Source organism: Anser anser (genome assembly GCF_964211835.1).
Source record: "Anser anser genome assembly, chromosome: 21".
In the NCBI taxonomy this organism is placed as follows: domain Eukaryota; kingdom Metazoa; phylum Chordata; class Aves; order Anseriformes; family Anatidae; genus Anser; species Anser anser.
This window is the reverse complement of record NC_139742.1, coordinates 11858777-11874338: the sequence shown is the minus strand read 5'-3', so window position 1 is coordinate 11874338 and position 15562 is coordinate 11858777. Positions and strand designations below refer to the sequence as shown.

Genomic DNA, 15562 nt, shown 5'->3' with positions numbered 1-15562 from the left:
CGGGCTGGGGCCGCAGGGTTTGGGGAAATGCCAGCAGCCGTCGGGGGAAGGACTTATCTCGTGAAATGTCTGTCACTTGGGTGTAATTAAAGTTTCTCGTTATCGTGGTGTTAATGGCAGCCAGGGTGTGCTCGCAGAGGGGCGCCTTTGCTGGAGGCTCCGCAGCTGCAATTAGGCAACGCTGCCCTCCAGCCACGCGGTTTTAATTAACCTTGCCCTGTGACCCCCCACTCCCTTCCCCTTCGGGCCCAAACCGTCTCCTCTCATCGCACCCTCTGCTCCCCGGGCAGCTGTGGCTGTGTCTTCGCCTGCTGCCCTGGGCACGGGCACAGGCAGCGCTGCCGGGGGCACCGGGGGTGCAGGGACAGGCCCCAGGGCGCTCCGGTGCAGGTGCCTGCGGGTCCCGTGGCGCTGGGTGCGGCGCCTACCCCCAGGGCACGGCCGGGGCCGTGCTTTGTTCCTGATGTTTTCGTTCCCAGAGGGGATCGAGGGACGCCCCTAACCCCAAGCCCAACGCTGGTCCGGCGCAGCAAGACAGCGCAAGGCAAAGCGGCAGCCCCCGCAGAAGAACAACAAAGCCCTGGAATTAGAGATGTGCTGGGAGTTTACTTTACCGCAAAAAAATGTCAGAAATCCGTATTGTTTAGACAGGGATTTGCTGGGGATCGTTAGATAAAAGCCTGGCAGAGACCCAGCCGGGGGAAAAAAAGTCAGCCAGCTCCTTTCCCCTGGCGGGGGACTGGCGGATGAGCAAGGGATGTGCTGCACCGCACCGCACCGCACCGCCAGCGGGGCACCGGGGCAGGATCCGGGCTGGGGCTGGCGCAGAGGCAGCGAAGGGCGTCCCGCAGTCCCAGGGCAGCGCCAGGCTGCCTGTGCGAGGTGCCCGCCTTGGGCGTTTCCAGCAGGAAGCGTCGTTTCGGCCATGCCCAGGATGTGTGCTCCGCTGGGGGGGCTGCTCTCGCCCCTTGGCCCTTCGGGGGCCCCCTGGCAGCTCCACGGTTGCAGAATTTCGCAGCAGGGCTGGGGCAGCTGCTGCCGCCCATGCCCACGCTCAGCTGCTCTCGTCTCTCTGTGTCCAGGTTACAGTGAGAACAGATTTCCTGGCAGCCGGTCCCGGCTCCCAGATGTTCCTCCTCAGGCTGCAGCTCAGACCTGGAAACAGCAAATTCCTCTTTTTTCCCCAGGACTGAGCCAGGCCGCGCTCCCGGCCCTGCTCTTGGTCCTGGCCTGCCTCCTGCACCGCCAGGCAGGGGCCCGCGGGACGCAGCCGTGGCCGCGCCGGGTGCTGCAGGCGGGTGCTGACCCCTCGGTGCCCACCCCGGGGCCCCACAGGGCCAGGCTGGGGCGGGCTGAGCCCCCCTGCCAGAGGGTGGGAACGAGCAGCATCGCAGCACGGTGCCCTCCCCGGGCACGGCCAGCGTGTGCAGGGAGAAGCCCCCATGCATGCAAGCAGCCCCTCCACGCCTGGCTGTGGGATGGGCTCACCCCGAGCGGGACCGCGAGCACCCACACCGCCCCATCCCGGCTTCAGGAGAAACGACGGAGGCACACAATCTGGTTTTACGTCTGTTACTTTTTAATACTGTTCACTTCTAAAATGACAGAAACCAAGCCAAGCAATCCTGGGCCCTCGCCCTGCCGTGGGAGGAGCGCAGGAGGGCCACGCGCCCCCTCCCCGCCCGGTGCTGGGCGCAGGCAGGGCGCAGGGCACACACCAGCGCTGCAGACAGGCTGCTCCGTGCCAGCGCACGCCTCCTGCGAATGCATTTAAATAACAAGCTAATGAATCGCAAAAGCATAGGCATCTTATTTGCATCTTCTAAAATAGCAATCAGTGGCTGTTCCTGCCGGCGAGGCAGCGCCCGAGCTGCACCCACCCTGCAGGACAAGGTCCCGGGGGTGCTAAGGGCACCAACGACCGCAGCGGGCACGGGGCCAGGCCGCATATAGCGGCTTGGGGTGGGAGAGGTGCCGGGCTGCCCCGTGCCCTGCCGCAGCCCCGGGGCCTCCAGCAGGCAGTGCCGGACCAGCCGCCAGTGGTGGCACCCGGCCCTGCAGCCTCAGCAGCCACCTCGTCGTGGGGGTGTCCCCGGGGCGCTCCCCGCACCACAGGGCCCTGACAGCCCGGCCCTGCCGGTGGCTGCCGGCTGGGAGAGCCCTGGGGGGGGAGCCGGGCTCTTCCCGTGGCCCCGGCCCAGCTCGGGTGCCGGTGCCAGGCTGCTGCCGGGTGCCTGGACCCGGCCGGGCGCTCAGACCACGAAGTGGAGCCTGTAGGTCATCTGATGGCCGTTGTCCCAGGCGTAGAGCACCTTCTCTTTGGGGTTGTAGTCGACCTGCGTGGTGAAGGCGTACTCGTTGAGGAAAGGCAGCCGGAGGTCCGCCTCTGTGTCCGTGTGCGTGTCGAAGGCGTAGGAGATCTGCCCTTCCTTCTGGTTGTAGGTGTCCACGGCGTACAGGATGCCGCAGATGATGAAGCAGTTCCCGTAGGCGTTGCGCTTCAGCCCCGTCTTCCAGGTGGTCTCCCTGCGCACCGACAGGTCCCCGGGGTCGAGGCGGCTCAGGACGATCACCTCCTGCTGTGAGTAGTCGTAGTCCACTGAGGGGTAGATGACCCAGAGCCCGCTCTCATCCACTGCGAAGTCGATGTCCGAGTGCCCCCTCCACTTCCAGGGCGTCGTGTCCTCGTACACCACGTCGTGGAGCAGCGCCCAGCCTGCCACGTAACGCTCCTTCAGGTCGTACTTGATGATGTTCTTGGTGAAGGCACGGTTGTAGTAGAAGGCGCCGCGGTACACCACATGCCCGGTGCCGATCCAGTTGTAGGGCAGCTTGTAGAGGTTGCTCCAGCGGCCTGCGGGCAGGCGGGAGGTGTTGAGAGCTCTGGGTGGCCCCGTCCCCTCACACCCTGTGCTCCCTGGGGCCGGGCAGGACGCCAGGCACAGGGAACCAGGGGCAGGTCCCCGTCCGCTCCCCACGCAGGGAGGCAGCGCCCAGGGCCTGGCACAGCGCCCGGCAGGAAGCGAGGCCCCCCTCGGCCCCCAGCCTCACCCTGCTTGAAGTTGTCCAGGCTCCTGAACTCCACCAGGCTGTTGCCGTAGTAGTAGTTGGTGACATAGATGCGGTCATCCTTGGCCGCCGGGTCCTTCATCCAGGCCCCCTCGTTGCGCCCGTAGCTGTGGTGCTCCGTGGGGGGCTCCACTGACTTGATGGTGCCTTCACACTCCACCTCCTTCACTGCGGGAGGGAGGAGGAGGAGGAGGAAAAAGAGGAGGAGGAAGGCTCAGTCCTTGCAGGGCCAGGAGCTGGGCCACCAGCCCGCAGGAGCCAGGGCGGTGCTGTGTGTGCCCCCTCCCTGCAGCCCGGCTGTGCTCACTCACCTCTGTTGGGCGCTTCGGGGCCGCTGGTGCTGTCGGCCCCGTCCCCGGGGGGGCTGCGGGCAGCGGTGCGAGGGGCCAGGGCGGTGCTGGGCGCAGCCGTGGTGCTGGGCACGGTGGTCTCTGCCCGTGCGCCGGGACGGGACGGGGTGCTCTCGGCCGGGGGGGGCGTGGGGCCCCTCTCCTCCTGCCGCTCGGGCACAGCTGCCCCCCTGGCGGTGCTCTCTGTGGGGACACAGGGGAGGGTTCGGTGTGCCGGCAGCGACAGCCCCTGGCCCCCGCCCCACAGAACAGCCCTGTGCTCACCGCGGCTGCCGGCCGCCCCCTGCGCCTCCTCCGCCTGCCCGGCCTTGTAGTAGGTGATGCCCCGGACCACGGTCTGCTGATGCGCGGGCGGCTTGGGCTTGGCCGTGGGCTGCGACCCGCCTCGCTTCGCGTTTTCCTTCTTGGGCTTCTCGGGCTTGAGCGGCTTCTCCTTGGGCGCTCGTGCAGCCGCCCTGTCCGCCAGCGCCTTGCGGGGACTGGGGAACCGCGCGGCCTCCTTCCCGCGGCCGGCTGCCGTGTCCTGGGGGAGCCGCGGTCAGACCCCTGCGGCCCCGACGCAGTCCCGGGAGCTGCAGGCACCCCCGGGGCAGCTCGGCTCTGCAGCGCCGCGGGGGCAGCCCGGCGGGGGGGTCGGGTACCTGTGCCTTGCTGTCAGGGACCGCAGCGGCGTCCTTCTGCAGCAGCTGGTAGCCCAGGTTGGAGATCTCCTTCTTGATGCTGATCATGATGTCGGAGTAGTTCTCGTAGCGTCTCATCTGGTCGGTGAGGTGCAGCACGCTCTGCTTCATGAAGTCGTTCTCCCTGCTCAGGTTGGTCTTGATGGTCTGGAGGGAGGGGAGGATGAGGGAAGAGGAAGGTGGGGAGGAGAGGGGAGTGGATGGAAGCAGGGGGCCCTGCTGGGGGGAGCCCACAGCACCCCCCAAAAGTCCTAAGTGCCCAGACGGGGCCAGGCCACACGTCAAGGGCGCTGCCGGGCTGACTGTCAGCACGCAGTGGGGAGGGTGCCCCGGCACTCACTCACCTCCTCCAGGGTGTTCATCTGGGCGACCACCTTGCTGATGTAGGAGTGCACCTTCATCAGGTCCATGCTGTAGAGCGTCCCCTCCAGCAGGTCCACCATGGACTGCAGCTGCAGAGGGAGAGCTGGGCTGGGGCAGGGGCCACGGGGCAGCACCCCACGGGGTGCCCCACGCGTCCCCTTCCCTGCTTGCGGCTGCAGCGCAGGAACCGCGCCGCTGCCCCCCCAGGGGCCTGCCGCTGCACGGGGCGGGGGGCCCTGACCCCCAGCCGCGGTCCCACCAGGCCTGCAGGTACCTTGAAGAGCTCGGGCGCCTGCTTCTTCAGCTTCTCCATCTTCCACTCATTCTCGCAGGGGTTGAGCGAGGAGGGGGGCGCGGTGCAGGAGCACTTGCAGTCGGCCCCCGAGCTCACCGTCTCCACCGTGTAGAAGTCCTCCACCCGCATGCTGCCGTCCCTGACGCGGCTGCAGGCGTCCTTGCTGAGCGGCCGCAGGATGCACTTGCAGCGGCAGTCGGAGCCCTCGGAGGTCATCCGCACCTGGTCCGCCTCACCCAGCACCTGCGGGGGACGCGGTGCTGGGGGTCCCGCGGGGCCACCCACTGCCACCGAGCCTCCCTCCCGCGGCAGTCCCGAGCTCTGCGGGGTCTCCCCCTCCCCAGGGGCTCCTGGCCGTGCCCTGGGAGCGTGGGGCATGGCCCAGCCCGGGCCACCCTGTCTCTCCTCTCTGCATCCATCTGATGGTGACGGAGACAAAACCCGAGCAGCCCCTCACCCCCATGGCCGCCTGAACCTCTCGTGCCCTGGGGACACGGGGCCGGTTCCTGCTGCCATTTCCCAGCTGCTGGCAGGGCCTGGGTGAGCGGCGCTGACGGCGAGAGGAGCCAGCAGCGCCTCCATCCTCGCATGCCTGCAGCATGGCCGGGGGGGGCCGCTTGCACACCCCGACCCCACACAGGGACGATTGTTCGTGATGAGACGCAGCCACCTCGGGGTGAGCTCAGCCCCTCCAGACAGGGACGGCTCCCGCGATGGCCTCAGGCCCAGTCAAGGACTCCCTTGTTTCCACACATGGCCCTGACTCACGCAAGAGCCCGGGGTGCTTTTCGGCTGTTTTTTCCAGATAAGGAACTGCTCTCTCCCCGGCTGTGCTTGGGAACAAGGCCCCCGGTGCAGCAGGCTTGGAGGGACGGGTGGGCACGGCCGTGTGTCACCCAGCACCCACTGTCGTGCCCCGAGGTGGCTGCACCGCGGCACGAGGCCGCTCCTGCTCCTCGGAGCCGCTGCGCTGTGCAGCCCGGTGGCAGGGGCACCGCTGTCTGGTGGCAGGCAGCTGGCAGCCCGTCCCGTGCTCCTCGCCCCGCTGCTGGTGCTGCCCACGCTCTGGTCAGGAGCAGGGTGAGAGCAGGGCTGGGAGCCGCAGCCGAGCAGCTGCTGCGGAGGCTTCTCCAGCCCGGGGCAGCGGCCGGCAGCAGTGATGCCAGCAGAGCAGTGAGAGCTGCTTGTTCCCTCTCACACCCATCTGTGTGAAAACCCATGTCCCAGCCTGGTTTTGGCCAGGCTGCTGAGTTGGAAAAAGCAGCTTGTCTGTGCTCCAGGCTGCCTTCCCGGCCGGCCGGGTACATCTTCCCCCGGAGATCTGGGGCAGCGGGAGGCAGGAGCAAGCCAGGGACTTCCCGTGGGGGCTTGTCCTGGGAAAACGCCCCCAGCACCTGGGGGTGATGGGGAAGGAGAGCGCCCGTGGTCACGGCCACACTGGTCACTGCTGGCTGGCACCTGCCCGTTTGCGGACATGCCCTCGGTCACATCCCAGGGGAGCGGTGGGGACGCGGGGGCTCAGCTCCCCAGCAGCCAGCGGGGTCGCAGCCTGGGGACGAGGGACGCCCTGCGGCTCCTGGCGGCCCCTCCGAGGGCAGCCTGCTGCAGCCACAGGGAACCTCCCCCTGCCCACCAGGCTTCCCTGCCACCGGCCACACCTTGCACACACAAACCCCGGCATTTTTGTGCCAGTGCCCTAACGAGCGCCTTGATTAATGAGGAAATGCAGAGCTGCTTGGAGGCTCCAAGAAGAGAACCCCCGGGTGACGGGCGGCAGCTGGGGCTCGGCTCCCGGGGCTGGGACAAGCGTCACGCGTGGGCACCCGGCAGTGCCAGTGTCAGCCCCCGGCAGCCAGGAGAAGCCCGCCGGTGAGCTCAGCCCGTCCCCGCAGCCTGGGGGGCAGCGCAGGGGCCCCCACCTCGGCTGGGTCTGCGGGAGCCCTGGGGAGCTGGGGACAGGTCCTGGCGGGGGCAGCGGCCGTGCTGCGCGGGGAGCGTCCTGCTCCGGGGACTGTCCTCATCTGGGGACTGTCCTGCTCCGGGGAGCGTGCTCATCTGCAGAGTGTCCTGCTCTGGGGACTGTCCTGCTCCAGGGAGCGTGCTCATCTGGGGACCGTCCTGCTCTGGGGACCGTCCTGCTCTGGGGACCGTCCCGCTCCACGCACCACGAGGCTGCGAGAGGCAGCGCCGGGGGCCTGGGGGCAGGAGGGCTCCGCAGCCAGGGGCCAGCCTGACTCACCTCGGGAAACCAGACGGGGGCAGGGCCGGGAGCTGAGTTTCCCCCTTGCTGCCCCCCCCTCCACCCCCGGAGCACGACGCGCCGTGGGAAGGGGCCGAGGCGCAGCCCGCAGGCAGCACCCGCGGCTCCGCCGGCACCGCCCCGGCACCGGCGAGCGGGGAGCTGCGTTCCCGCGGCCGCTGCGCTCCCGGCCGGGCCCCGGTGCCGGCGGCTCCCCCGGCCCCGGGAGCTGGGGGCTGCCCTTCCCAAGGCTGCGGAGAAGCCTCCCTGCGTTTTGCATTTCAAAAAAAAACCCCTCTCCCTTTTCATAGGGAAACGAAGGTCGCGCTAGCCGGGAGGAAAACATGAGGCTGCCGGGGAGCGCTGTAAATTTCCCAGGATCTCATAAACCTCTCGGCAGGGTGCCGCGGGCAGCGGTGGCAGAGGGCTGGCGGGACTGGGACGGGGACGGGGATGGGCAGGGCAGCGCGGGGAGCAGGATCCTCCTGGGCGAACACCGCGTCCCCAAGCTCCCGCGCTCGCCCCTGGCTCCCTCCGACCTCCCCGTGGCAACGCAGGCGCTTGTGCGAACGGGCAGGGCAGGAGGGTTCGGAGCCCAGCTGCCAGCCCCATCCCTGCACACCCAGGGGGCCGCGCGAGGTCCCCGCGTGCACGTGCGTCCCCGTGCCAGCCCCGCGAGGGCTGCGCCGAGGGGCTGGGAGGGCAGCGCTGCTGGCACAGCCCGTGCGGGGCTCCCCGCTTCCCACCGGCACCCCAAGGCCAACCCCCAGCGCAGCCCGACGGCCGAGCCCTGGGAAGCACGCTGCGGTCCTGCGCGCGCCAGCACCTTCCGCGCGGCACGGCTCCAGCTCCTCGTGCCGGAGGCTCGTTCCCGTGGGAGCAGGCGGCGGCGGGCGGCGCGTTCCCTCCCATCGCACTTGGCAGCGCTGCTCCAGGGAGGAACGGCCTCGCGCGGAGGCCCAGCGTCGCGCTTAGGTGGGGCGTGCGGGCTGGGGCCGCGCGCAGCAAGTACACCCGTAGCGCTGCCGCGGGTTGTTTACGCTGCACAGTGCACGGGGGGCTGAGCAAACCAAGGCTCCCCCGCGGCACCAAGAGGCAGCGACCTCTAAACCAGGAGACCGAGTGATCTCCTGCGCGCGTTTCAGCAGCAGCCCCTGCTTAGGGCAGCCTGCCCGCAGCCCCTTTGTCTCACGGGGGGTCAGCAGCAGCGAGAGCCGCTCGCCCCGGGCTGTGGGTGAGAGCGGGCGCTGGGGCTGCGGCGAGCCCGGCGCTGCATGCACCTCTGTGCAGCAGCCAGGGCACCGCGCCTGCCTGCACCCGGGCGGTAACATTAAACCCCGCTCTGCCTTTTAAATGGCTTCCTTAAACAGGAACCATATGTTCTATTTATACACAAAAGGCAATAAACAAGGAAGTCTTAAAAAAAGGTCCCCGCGCAGCCCACTCTGCGAAGGTCACTGCCTCCGAGCATCGCCCGCGGCGCTGAACCTGCGCAGCCCTGCCTGGCTCCGCGCTCAGCGCCCAGCCCCGCACCGTGGGGGGCACGAGGCGGCTCCTGCCGCAGACCGGGGGACCCCCACCCAGTGGCTCCCCCAGAGGCGTTCTGGGGGTGGCCGCAGCCCCGGGCCGGGCTGTGTGCTGGCAGCCGGCAGGCGAGAGCATCCCTGCGCCGTGCCGAGGGTTTCCGCGCTCCCAGCTCTACGGGTTGGGTGATGTTCCCAGCGCTGCTTAGCTTCTGGGACCTCTTGCAAAAGTGTTCGTGCGAGCACGGAATTTGTGCCAGCGTTTGGAGGAAGAAGGGCTTTTGACAACGAGCCCGGCCAGCTTCTGAGCCGGCCTTTGCTCTCTGCCAGAGGACCTGTCCTGTCCCGCAGGGAGAACGCTCACCGGGAAGCTCGCTGCCGTGCCGCGCTCCTCGCGTGCGGCGGCTGGAAGGCGTCCGTGCCAGGGCAGGGCACCCGCGGCACCCAGGGCACCCTCACCCTCACCCTCCTCCTCCTCGCCACACGCCGTCCGCACGTGCCCCCGGAGACGACGCCGGGGCCGTGAGTGAGTGCCCAGCGGCGGGGCCCCGCGGGCGGCCGAGAGCCGAGCCCTGCGCTCAGGCCCGGGGGGGCACCGCGGGGAGCTCCGCCCGCGGATCCCGGAGCCGGGCGTTGCGCACCGGCTGCCCGGGCACGTCCCGGCTCTGCACCGCCCTTCCTGCCCCGGGGCCGCTCCGGGCACCGGTCGCTGCCGGCCCTGCTCCGTCCCGGGGCCGCTCCCGCCGCGGGGCTCCGGTTGCGGCGCCCCTCTCCGCCCGCCCGCCGCTGCCCGCGGCCGCCACCGCGCTCCCGATCGCGCCTGGCCGGGGCTGCCCCCGGGGCTCGCTCCGCGCACCTGACCCCAGCGCCCCGCTCGCTCCCCGGTGTCCGCCCCGGGGGTCCCGGCCCGAGCTCGGTCCCGGTCCCGGTGCCGGTCCCGGTCCCGGCGGGTGCTTACCGTGGTGCCGCCGCGCGCCGCGGCCAGCGCCGGGAGCAGCAGCGCCGGGAGCAGCAGCGCCCGCATGGCGAGAGCGGCGCCGAGCGCCCGCACCGAGCGCCCGCTCCGCCCGGACCGGCGGCGGGGAGGAGCCGCGGGCCCGCCCGCCCCGCCCCGGCCCGGCCCCGGCCCCCCGAGCGGCGCCGCGGTGCCGCCCCGCCGGGTGCCCGGTGCCCGCCCCGGGGCCGGCAGCGCCTTCCCCGCAGCCCCGGGGGCTGGAGCTGCCCCCGGTGCCCGGTGCCTGCCCGGTGCCTGCCCGGTGCCGGGCGCCCGGTGCCCGTGCCGGGCCGCGCCGAGCCGTGCCCGCCGCAGCCGGCCGGCGGCTGCCCCCTGGCGCCCCGCCGCTCCCGGTGCACCGGCGGGGGGCGGCCGGGGCACGGCGCGGGGCGGGGCGGGGCCGCGCGGGGGGGCGGGGGCGGGGCCAGGGGCGGGGCGGGGCGGGGCGGTGGGCGGGGCCGCCGCGGGGGCGGTCGGACTACGTTTCCCGTCGTGCCCCGCGCAGGGGGGAGGGAGAGGGGCGGGGCGGCCCAGCGGCGGTGGCCGCGGCTGTCAGCAGCGCCCGGAGCGGCCATGGGGGCGCGCGGCCGCCGGGGCCCCTGAGAGCGCCGCGCCCCGGCCCCGGCGCCGCCGCCATGGAGCTGGAGCCGCCCGCCGAGCTCCCGGAGCCGCGCGCCGCCGCCGCCAAGGGGCCGCCGCGCAGCGGTGAGTGAGCGAGCGGGGCGCGGGGGCGGCGGGGCCGGGCGCGGCGGAGCGGAGCGGCGCGGCGCGGAGCGGAGCGGGGCCGCTCGGGGCGGGGCAGCGGCTCCACACGGCCCGGCCCGGCCCGGCCGCTCGGGCGGCGGGGGCGCAACAAAGGCCGCGCGGCGGGCACGGCCCCGGCCCCCCGGGCCTCGGCCCGCCCGTTCCCGGCGCCGTGCGGGCGCTTCTCCACCCGCAGCGCCGGGGCCGTGCCCGTCCCGCGGCCCCCGGCCCCGTTCGCCACCCCGGGGCGCCTCTCCCCGCACCGAAGGGCTCCCCGCGGGCAGCGGCCCCCCAACCACGCGCGCGGTGCCCCCGCGGCCGCCCCGAGCGCGGCTCCGAGCCGCGTCCCCCCCGCGCGGAGCCGCCCCCGCCGCGTTTCCCTCCCCCCGCGGGCTGCCCGGCGGGGCGGGTGCCGGGGAAGCCCCCTCCGCGGCGCTCTGCTCGCGGGGCAGCGCCTGCGGGGCCCTCACGCAGCGGTGCCGGCCCCGCCGCCTGCCTCCCGTGGCAACGCGGGGCCGGGGCGCCCCCCCCGCGCCCGGTGCCACCGCTCGGAGCGGCCCCGCGTCCCGGCGGGTGCCGTGCCCGTGCCCGCGGTCAGCCTCCCTGCAGGGGTGGGGTAACAGCCTTTTACTACTTCGCCTTCAAAAACGTGAAACGTGGTGTTGGGCCGCTGCGTGACCTTCAGTCCTTCTAAAGCCCGCTGCGGGCGGGGGAGGAGCGGAAAGGGTCGGCTTGTCACTGCGTTGGCTTGCAAAGTACCTGCGGATGGTAACGCAAGGCAAGGGGTCTCGATGGTTCCTTATCCCAACAGAGATTCGGAGCTCTTTCGATGCCCTGAGGTAGGATTCTTTCTCTCGCTCTTTTAAGGAAAAAACGCCGTATGGAATCGTGCCCCAAAGTAGGTTGCGTTACTGGTGGCGATGCCCAAACCCATTAATGCACTGAAGCCCTGCACGTGGCTCCTGTGCTAACCCCGAGCACGCTGCCGCGGGTTTACCGGGCTCTGCGGGGACAGAGGCTCGGAGGAACTTTGAAATGCGGCCGCGGGATCTGAGGGCAGCGGTTACTGGCAATTACAGCCTCATTATCTCAGGGGGCATTTCGCATGTCCTCAGAATCTAAGGCGATGGCTTTTCCTTACCACTGTGAGCGCGTCCCCTTCTGTGTAAGAAACGTATTTTGTAACTGGGTGAATCAAAGGCAAACGAGTCAAGTCACTTCTTTTTTTAAATAATATTGTTAGGGCTTTCACTTTTCCTGCACTGCTAGCAATTAGTTGTTGGCGGGGTCCCCTTAAGACCAATTTCCCTGGGGTTTTCATTTGGTATGTTGTTTTTTTTTCCGTGAATGAAACATAAAATAATTGAAGCGGTATAAAAGCCCTCATGTTTCAAATAAAACAAGAGTAAAGCTTGTTGTCTAGAATTAAGACAACTGCGGGCGCTTTGTGTGAGTAGTCTTGGAAGATTTAAGTATCGGGAAACTAACTGAATTATTTAGTTCCCTTAATGTTCCCGATGGGTAAATTTCTGATCCGGGTGAGCTTTGCAGCAGAAAGAAGGACAAAGTTGTGAGAGCACAGAGAATGCGAAGTTTTCAAAGAAAAATGCCATTGCTTGCATCCCTTCCCTCTCCTGCAGCTCTCTTAGAAAGTTTACTGGTACGCACTGACATTTTTAGTGGCTCTTTATGCTTGGTTGCTTTGCATCTGATGAGATAAGCCTTTGCTTAACAAAGACTATTTCATTGATACAGCTAGGTCTTAGTTTACTTGCTATAAACATTTCTTTGAAGGTTTAGGAAGAAAAACAAATTGAGTTGTCGAATGGCAACACTGCTGAAGTCAAATGTCTCTGAATAAACAAGAAGTTGCGGTGTTATTTCAGCTCGGTTTTGACTTGCGTAACGTGTGTGGCTCTTGCTTTTGTAAATAATAATAGACAACAATAAACACCAGAACTTTGAGCTTGTGGATGTGGTGAGAAATAAGATTTATAATTTAGGAAGAACTGATTCTGCTGTTTGTTTTGGTTTGATGGTTAGATGGAAAAATACCTCTTGGTGTAAAGCTGGAATTCAGTATTGATGGCTTCTGTAGATCATTAATCGGGGGAAAAGGCTTTATGCGTGCCTTTTTGTATTAAAAACAAGACTAGCAATGTATTTAGCAGGCAGTCTGTGATGTGGAGCTGCAACAATTTTTTTCGGCTATGAATTGTTGTAAAGTTACTCTACAATAGAAAATAAAACGGAATCTTCTGGTCAGGAGGCTGTTTTTACTGCTTGTTGGGAAGCAATGTTGAGCTTTTAGTCATGTGTCTGGCAGGTCACTTTTGATATCTTTTTTTGGGAGGCAAATTTGCAAGTGGTTTAGTGAATTACTGTTCAACTCTTCGTGGTGGCAGCTTTGAACAAATGCTTTTACACTAGCATTCTCTGAGAATGAGAGCACAGTTTATCCTGTCGATAAACTGCCTATTTAAATAAAGCCTTCAGCAGTGTAATCTGGTGATTCTAATGAAGTCATTTACATAAAGAATTGGCCCAGGATTTCATCAGATGGTTGCTGGTGAGCCGAAATGCATTCTTTCCCTCCAGCTGTATTAAACCAGCCTTTTGATCCTTCCCTTTTTTTTTTTGAGCCTTTAAGCCACAGTGGTTATCACTTCGCAGAGTTAATTGAGAAAGGGAAGTTGGGGGACAAGAGGACCTGCGAGGTTCAGCTTTAGCCTTAATTATTACAGTTCTAATTACCTAATTAGAAGACTGCAGATTTTATGTTGATAAAAATGGTTCTGTACAGTTTTTTTCTAGAAAGAGGAAATACACTGCTGGTAGGCTAGCCTTAGTGAAATTCTGCATCGGTAAATGATTGCCAGTAACTTATCTGGAAGGCAGACTACGCCTGGAGTACCCTAATTCTGCGGCAGCTCTTCAGTAAGGAGCTTCGCTCACCGGAGGTGGACCCTGTGTCCTTCACGAGGCGTGAGTGGCGCGTCTGCCTCGCGTCGCCTCCTCGCCCCGGCTACTGCCTTCGTGGGGGCGCTGGAAATTTAACCTGGAGAAGTTGCTGGTCGCTGTGAAGGATTAATGCTTTTAGCTGTTTTTCCCTTTGTGTGAAAATGCTAAAAATTCACCGGAGCTCTAACGTCAGGCTGACTGCAGAGTGCTGTGCTGTCCCTGTCTTGAAGCACATCTCTCGGCTGAAACTTGATGGGAAGTTTAAATATTTCAAGGAAATACAACCTTGAATTTTACGTCCTTGGACATCAGTCTGAAAACGCCCAGAAGGTAGGAGTGCGGAGGCAGTCCGTGCTGTAGCGGAGAGCTGCGGTGGGCGCGCTGTGCGGGGCTGCCGCTGGCTCCGGCACGCCTCTGAGGAGCACGTGGCTTACCTGGGTGCCTGGTGGCGCTCAGCGTTGTCGTAAGGAAATGGAGAAAGTTGTGCTGCGTGGAATTGCTGCCAGGCGCTGCCCGTGTCCTCTGCAAGTCTTCTCCTTCGGTCTCCCAGCCGTAACCTGACTTCATTCTTTGGCAAGGCACAGTGAGAACTGCTCTGAATGTATCGCTACTGTAAACGTGTTACGTACGCTCTTGCTATGAGATCTCAGGTCCCGAGCCAGCTCTATAGACAGCCTCGGAGAGCTGCCTTTCTGCTGGGCACAGGCAGCAGCTGGCCTCACCTGCGGGCAGCTTCCCTCCCTGCAGCGCCGTGTTCTTGGCTACTGAGCCTTGGCTTAGGGTGGGTACCAGCCTGGCCGGGGTCTTCTCTTATTTTGCAGTGGAACGTAAGCTTTTTAGAGTAGTGTTTCTCCCGGACTTGGAGCTCTGGGTGTCAGTTCAGCAGGAGCCGAAGTTGCTGTGCTCGTTCCCAGAGCCCTTTGGGCATGAAGACACGAAGAGAGCTTGGTCGCTGTGTGGCTGTGCTGGGTTCGCTGAGACAGAGTTCCTAGCGGCCGACAGGGTTGGCTGACATAGATTAAGTCAAAATCAGCAGGCTTCAGTCTGGCTCTTTTATTTCTGTTGTCATCTTCCACGAAGCGTTTGTTCCGTACCCTGGCGGTGACGGGCAGCGGTGGCAGAGCCACGACCCGCTGGCCCTGCGCTGCCTGGCGCTCCTCTCCTGGGAGCGGTGCTCCTCCCTAGCACCTCAGGCCTGGTTTCTGAATCGCCCAGCAGTAATGCTGGGTGCGTGCTTGGTGTTTTTCAGCGGGGGTTAATTGCGAACGCAGCCTCTAGCACCCGGCTTTCCCAAGCAGGCTCTGTCAGCTTAGCCACCCGGGGCAGGGCCCCGCTCGGCCATCGCGCCCCTGCGCCGCATGGAGCCCGCGTGGGGTGACTGAAGGCCGGTCATAAAGCCCACCTAGTATTTCGTTAGGGACGTGGCTCTACTGCTCGAAATGGGGAAGTGTGTGCGAAGTGTGGGCTGCTGGGACGTGGATTTGAAAGGCTCATGAAGCTCGGTGCTGGGTTTACGGTGGTGCCACCGGCCCGTGCGAACCGGGAGCCGAAGCTCGGCCTTGTTAGAAATTCTTGTTCGGTGCTTCCCAGGCAGAATGTTCTGTTGAGCTTTCAAGTTTGTTTTCTGAAAGCGTCTCTAGAAAGAGAAGAGACGCAGACCTGTGGCTGGATGCGTTTCCCTGCCCGACAGGGCTGCGGAGCGGTGAGGGAGCAGCCGTGGGTGCGGGCGCGCCAGGCGGCCTGCCGTTCCCGAGGCGCAGGAGCAGCCTGACGGTGCGGCTGGTCCGTGCCTCCCGCCTTGCCCGCGGCTTCACGAGGCTTTTCTTTGCCTGCTTCTCTTTCCCTGCTTCCCCGATGCCTGCTGCATTGCCTTGTTACCTTAACGCTGGAGCCAGCCTTTGGTGTTTCGTCTTGATTCACACAGCAGCTCTCCCCAGCGCGCTGTCCCTGCCACAGGATGATATCCATAAAAATGACACTTCCTAGTCTTGGAAAAGCTCCCCAGGCCCGGTGGAGACGTGTAAAAAGGGCACCCAGCAGGAGGAGAGGCCCACGGCTTGAAATATTCATCAATCATTTTCCTGGCACCAGGAAACCGATCGGCCCTTCTAAGGGGCAGGGCGTGATCGATCACCCCGTGTGGGAAGCGGGACCGCTGCCCTGCCGGGAATGCCCCCGCGTCGGCAGGGAGGAGCGCCGTGCCCCTGTCCTTCCCCGGCGGAGACTCGCACACGAGGTGCGGCAGGCTGCCTTCTGCGTTTGAAAACAAACAAACAGCGAAGTTGTGAAGAAAACTGATTAATCGCCTCTACGCGGTCTCAGCTCAGACTAAAGACGTTTCCGG

General features: G+C 65.4%; 2 protein-coding genes across 5 annotated transcripts in view; one reads left to right on the top strand and one right to left on the bottom strand.

Moving 5' to 3' along the window:
- Positions 1-1556: 1556 nt before the first annotated feature.
- OLFML2A (olfactomedin like 2A) lies at positions 1557-9631 on the bottom strand. Its single transcript, XM_083807236.1, has 8 exons — positions 9478-9631; positions 4737-5000; positions 4444-4551; positions 4061-4246; positions 3684-3942; positions 3381-3602; positions 3052-3237; positions 1557-2854 (listed from the first exon to the last, which is right to left on the bottom strand). The coding sequence occupies exons 1-8, from the start codon at positions 9541-9543 to the stop codon at positions 2253-2255; spliced, it is 1893 nt and encodes a 630-aa protein (XP_083663362.1). The 5' UTR covers positions 9544-9631; the 3' UTR covers positions 1557-2252.
- A 403-nt stretch (positions 9632-10034) lies between these two features.
- Positions 10035-15562, top strand: part of NR6A1 (nuclear receptor subfamily 6 group A member 1) — an 86871-nt gene continuing 81343 nt past the window's right edge. Inside the window, exon 1 of one of the 4 annotated variants that reach the window (XM_083807257.1) lies at positions 10035-10218. In XM_083807257.1, the coding sequence (XP_083663383.1) occupies positions 10149-10218 (70 nt within the window). In that variant the 5' untranslated portion in view covers positions 10035-10148. The remainder of the gene's footprint in view (positions 10219-15562) is intronic. The other 3 variants (XM_083807260.1, XM_083807263.1, XM_083807262.1) reach the window with 3 other exon arrangements.

Excerpts from the sequence above, each read along its gene's own strand:
- OLFML2A (XM_083807236.1), bottom strand. The coding sequence starts at position 9,543 with ATGCGGGCGCTGCTGCTCCCGGCGCTGCTGCTCCCGGCGCTGGCCGCG. Across the intron at positions 4,552-4,736 it reads AGGCGCCCGAGCTCTTCAAG|CTGCAGTCCATGGTGGACCT; the intron begins GTACCTGCAGGC and ends CTCCCTCTGCAG. Across the intron at positions 3,603-3,683 it reads GGGGGCGGCCGGCAGCCGCG|AGAGCACCGCCAGGGGGGCA; the intron begins GTGAGCACAGGG and ends GTGTCCCCACAG.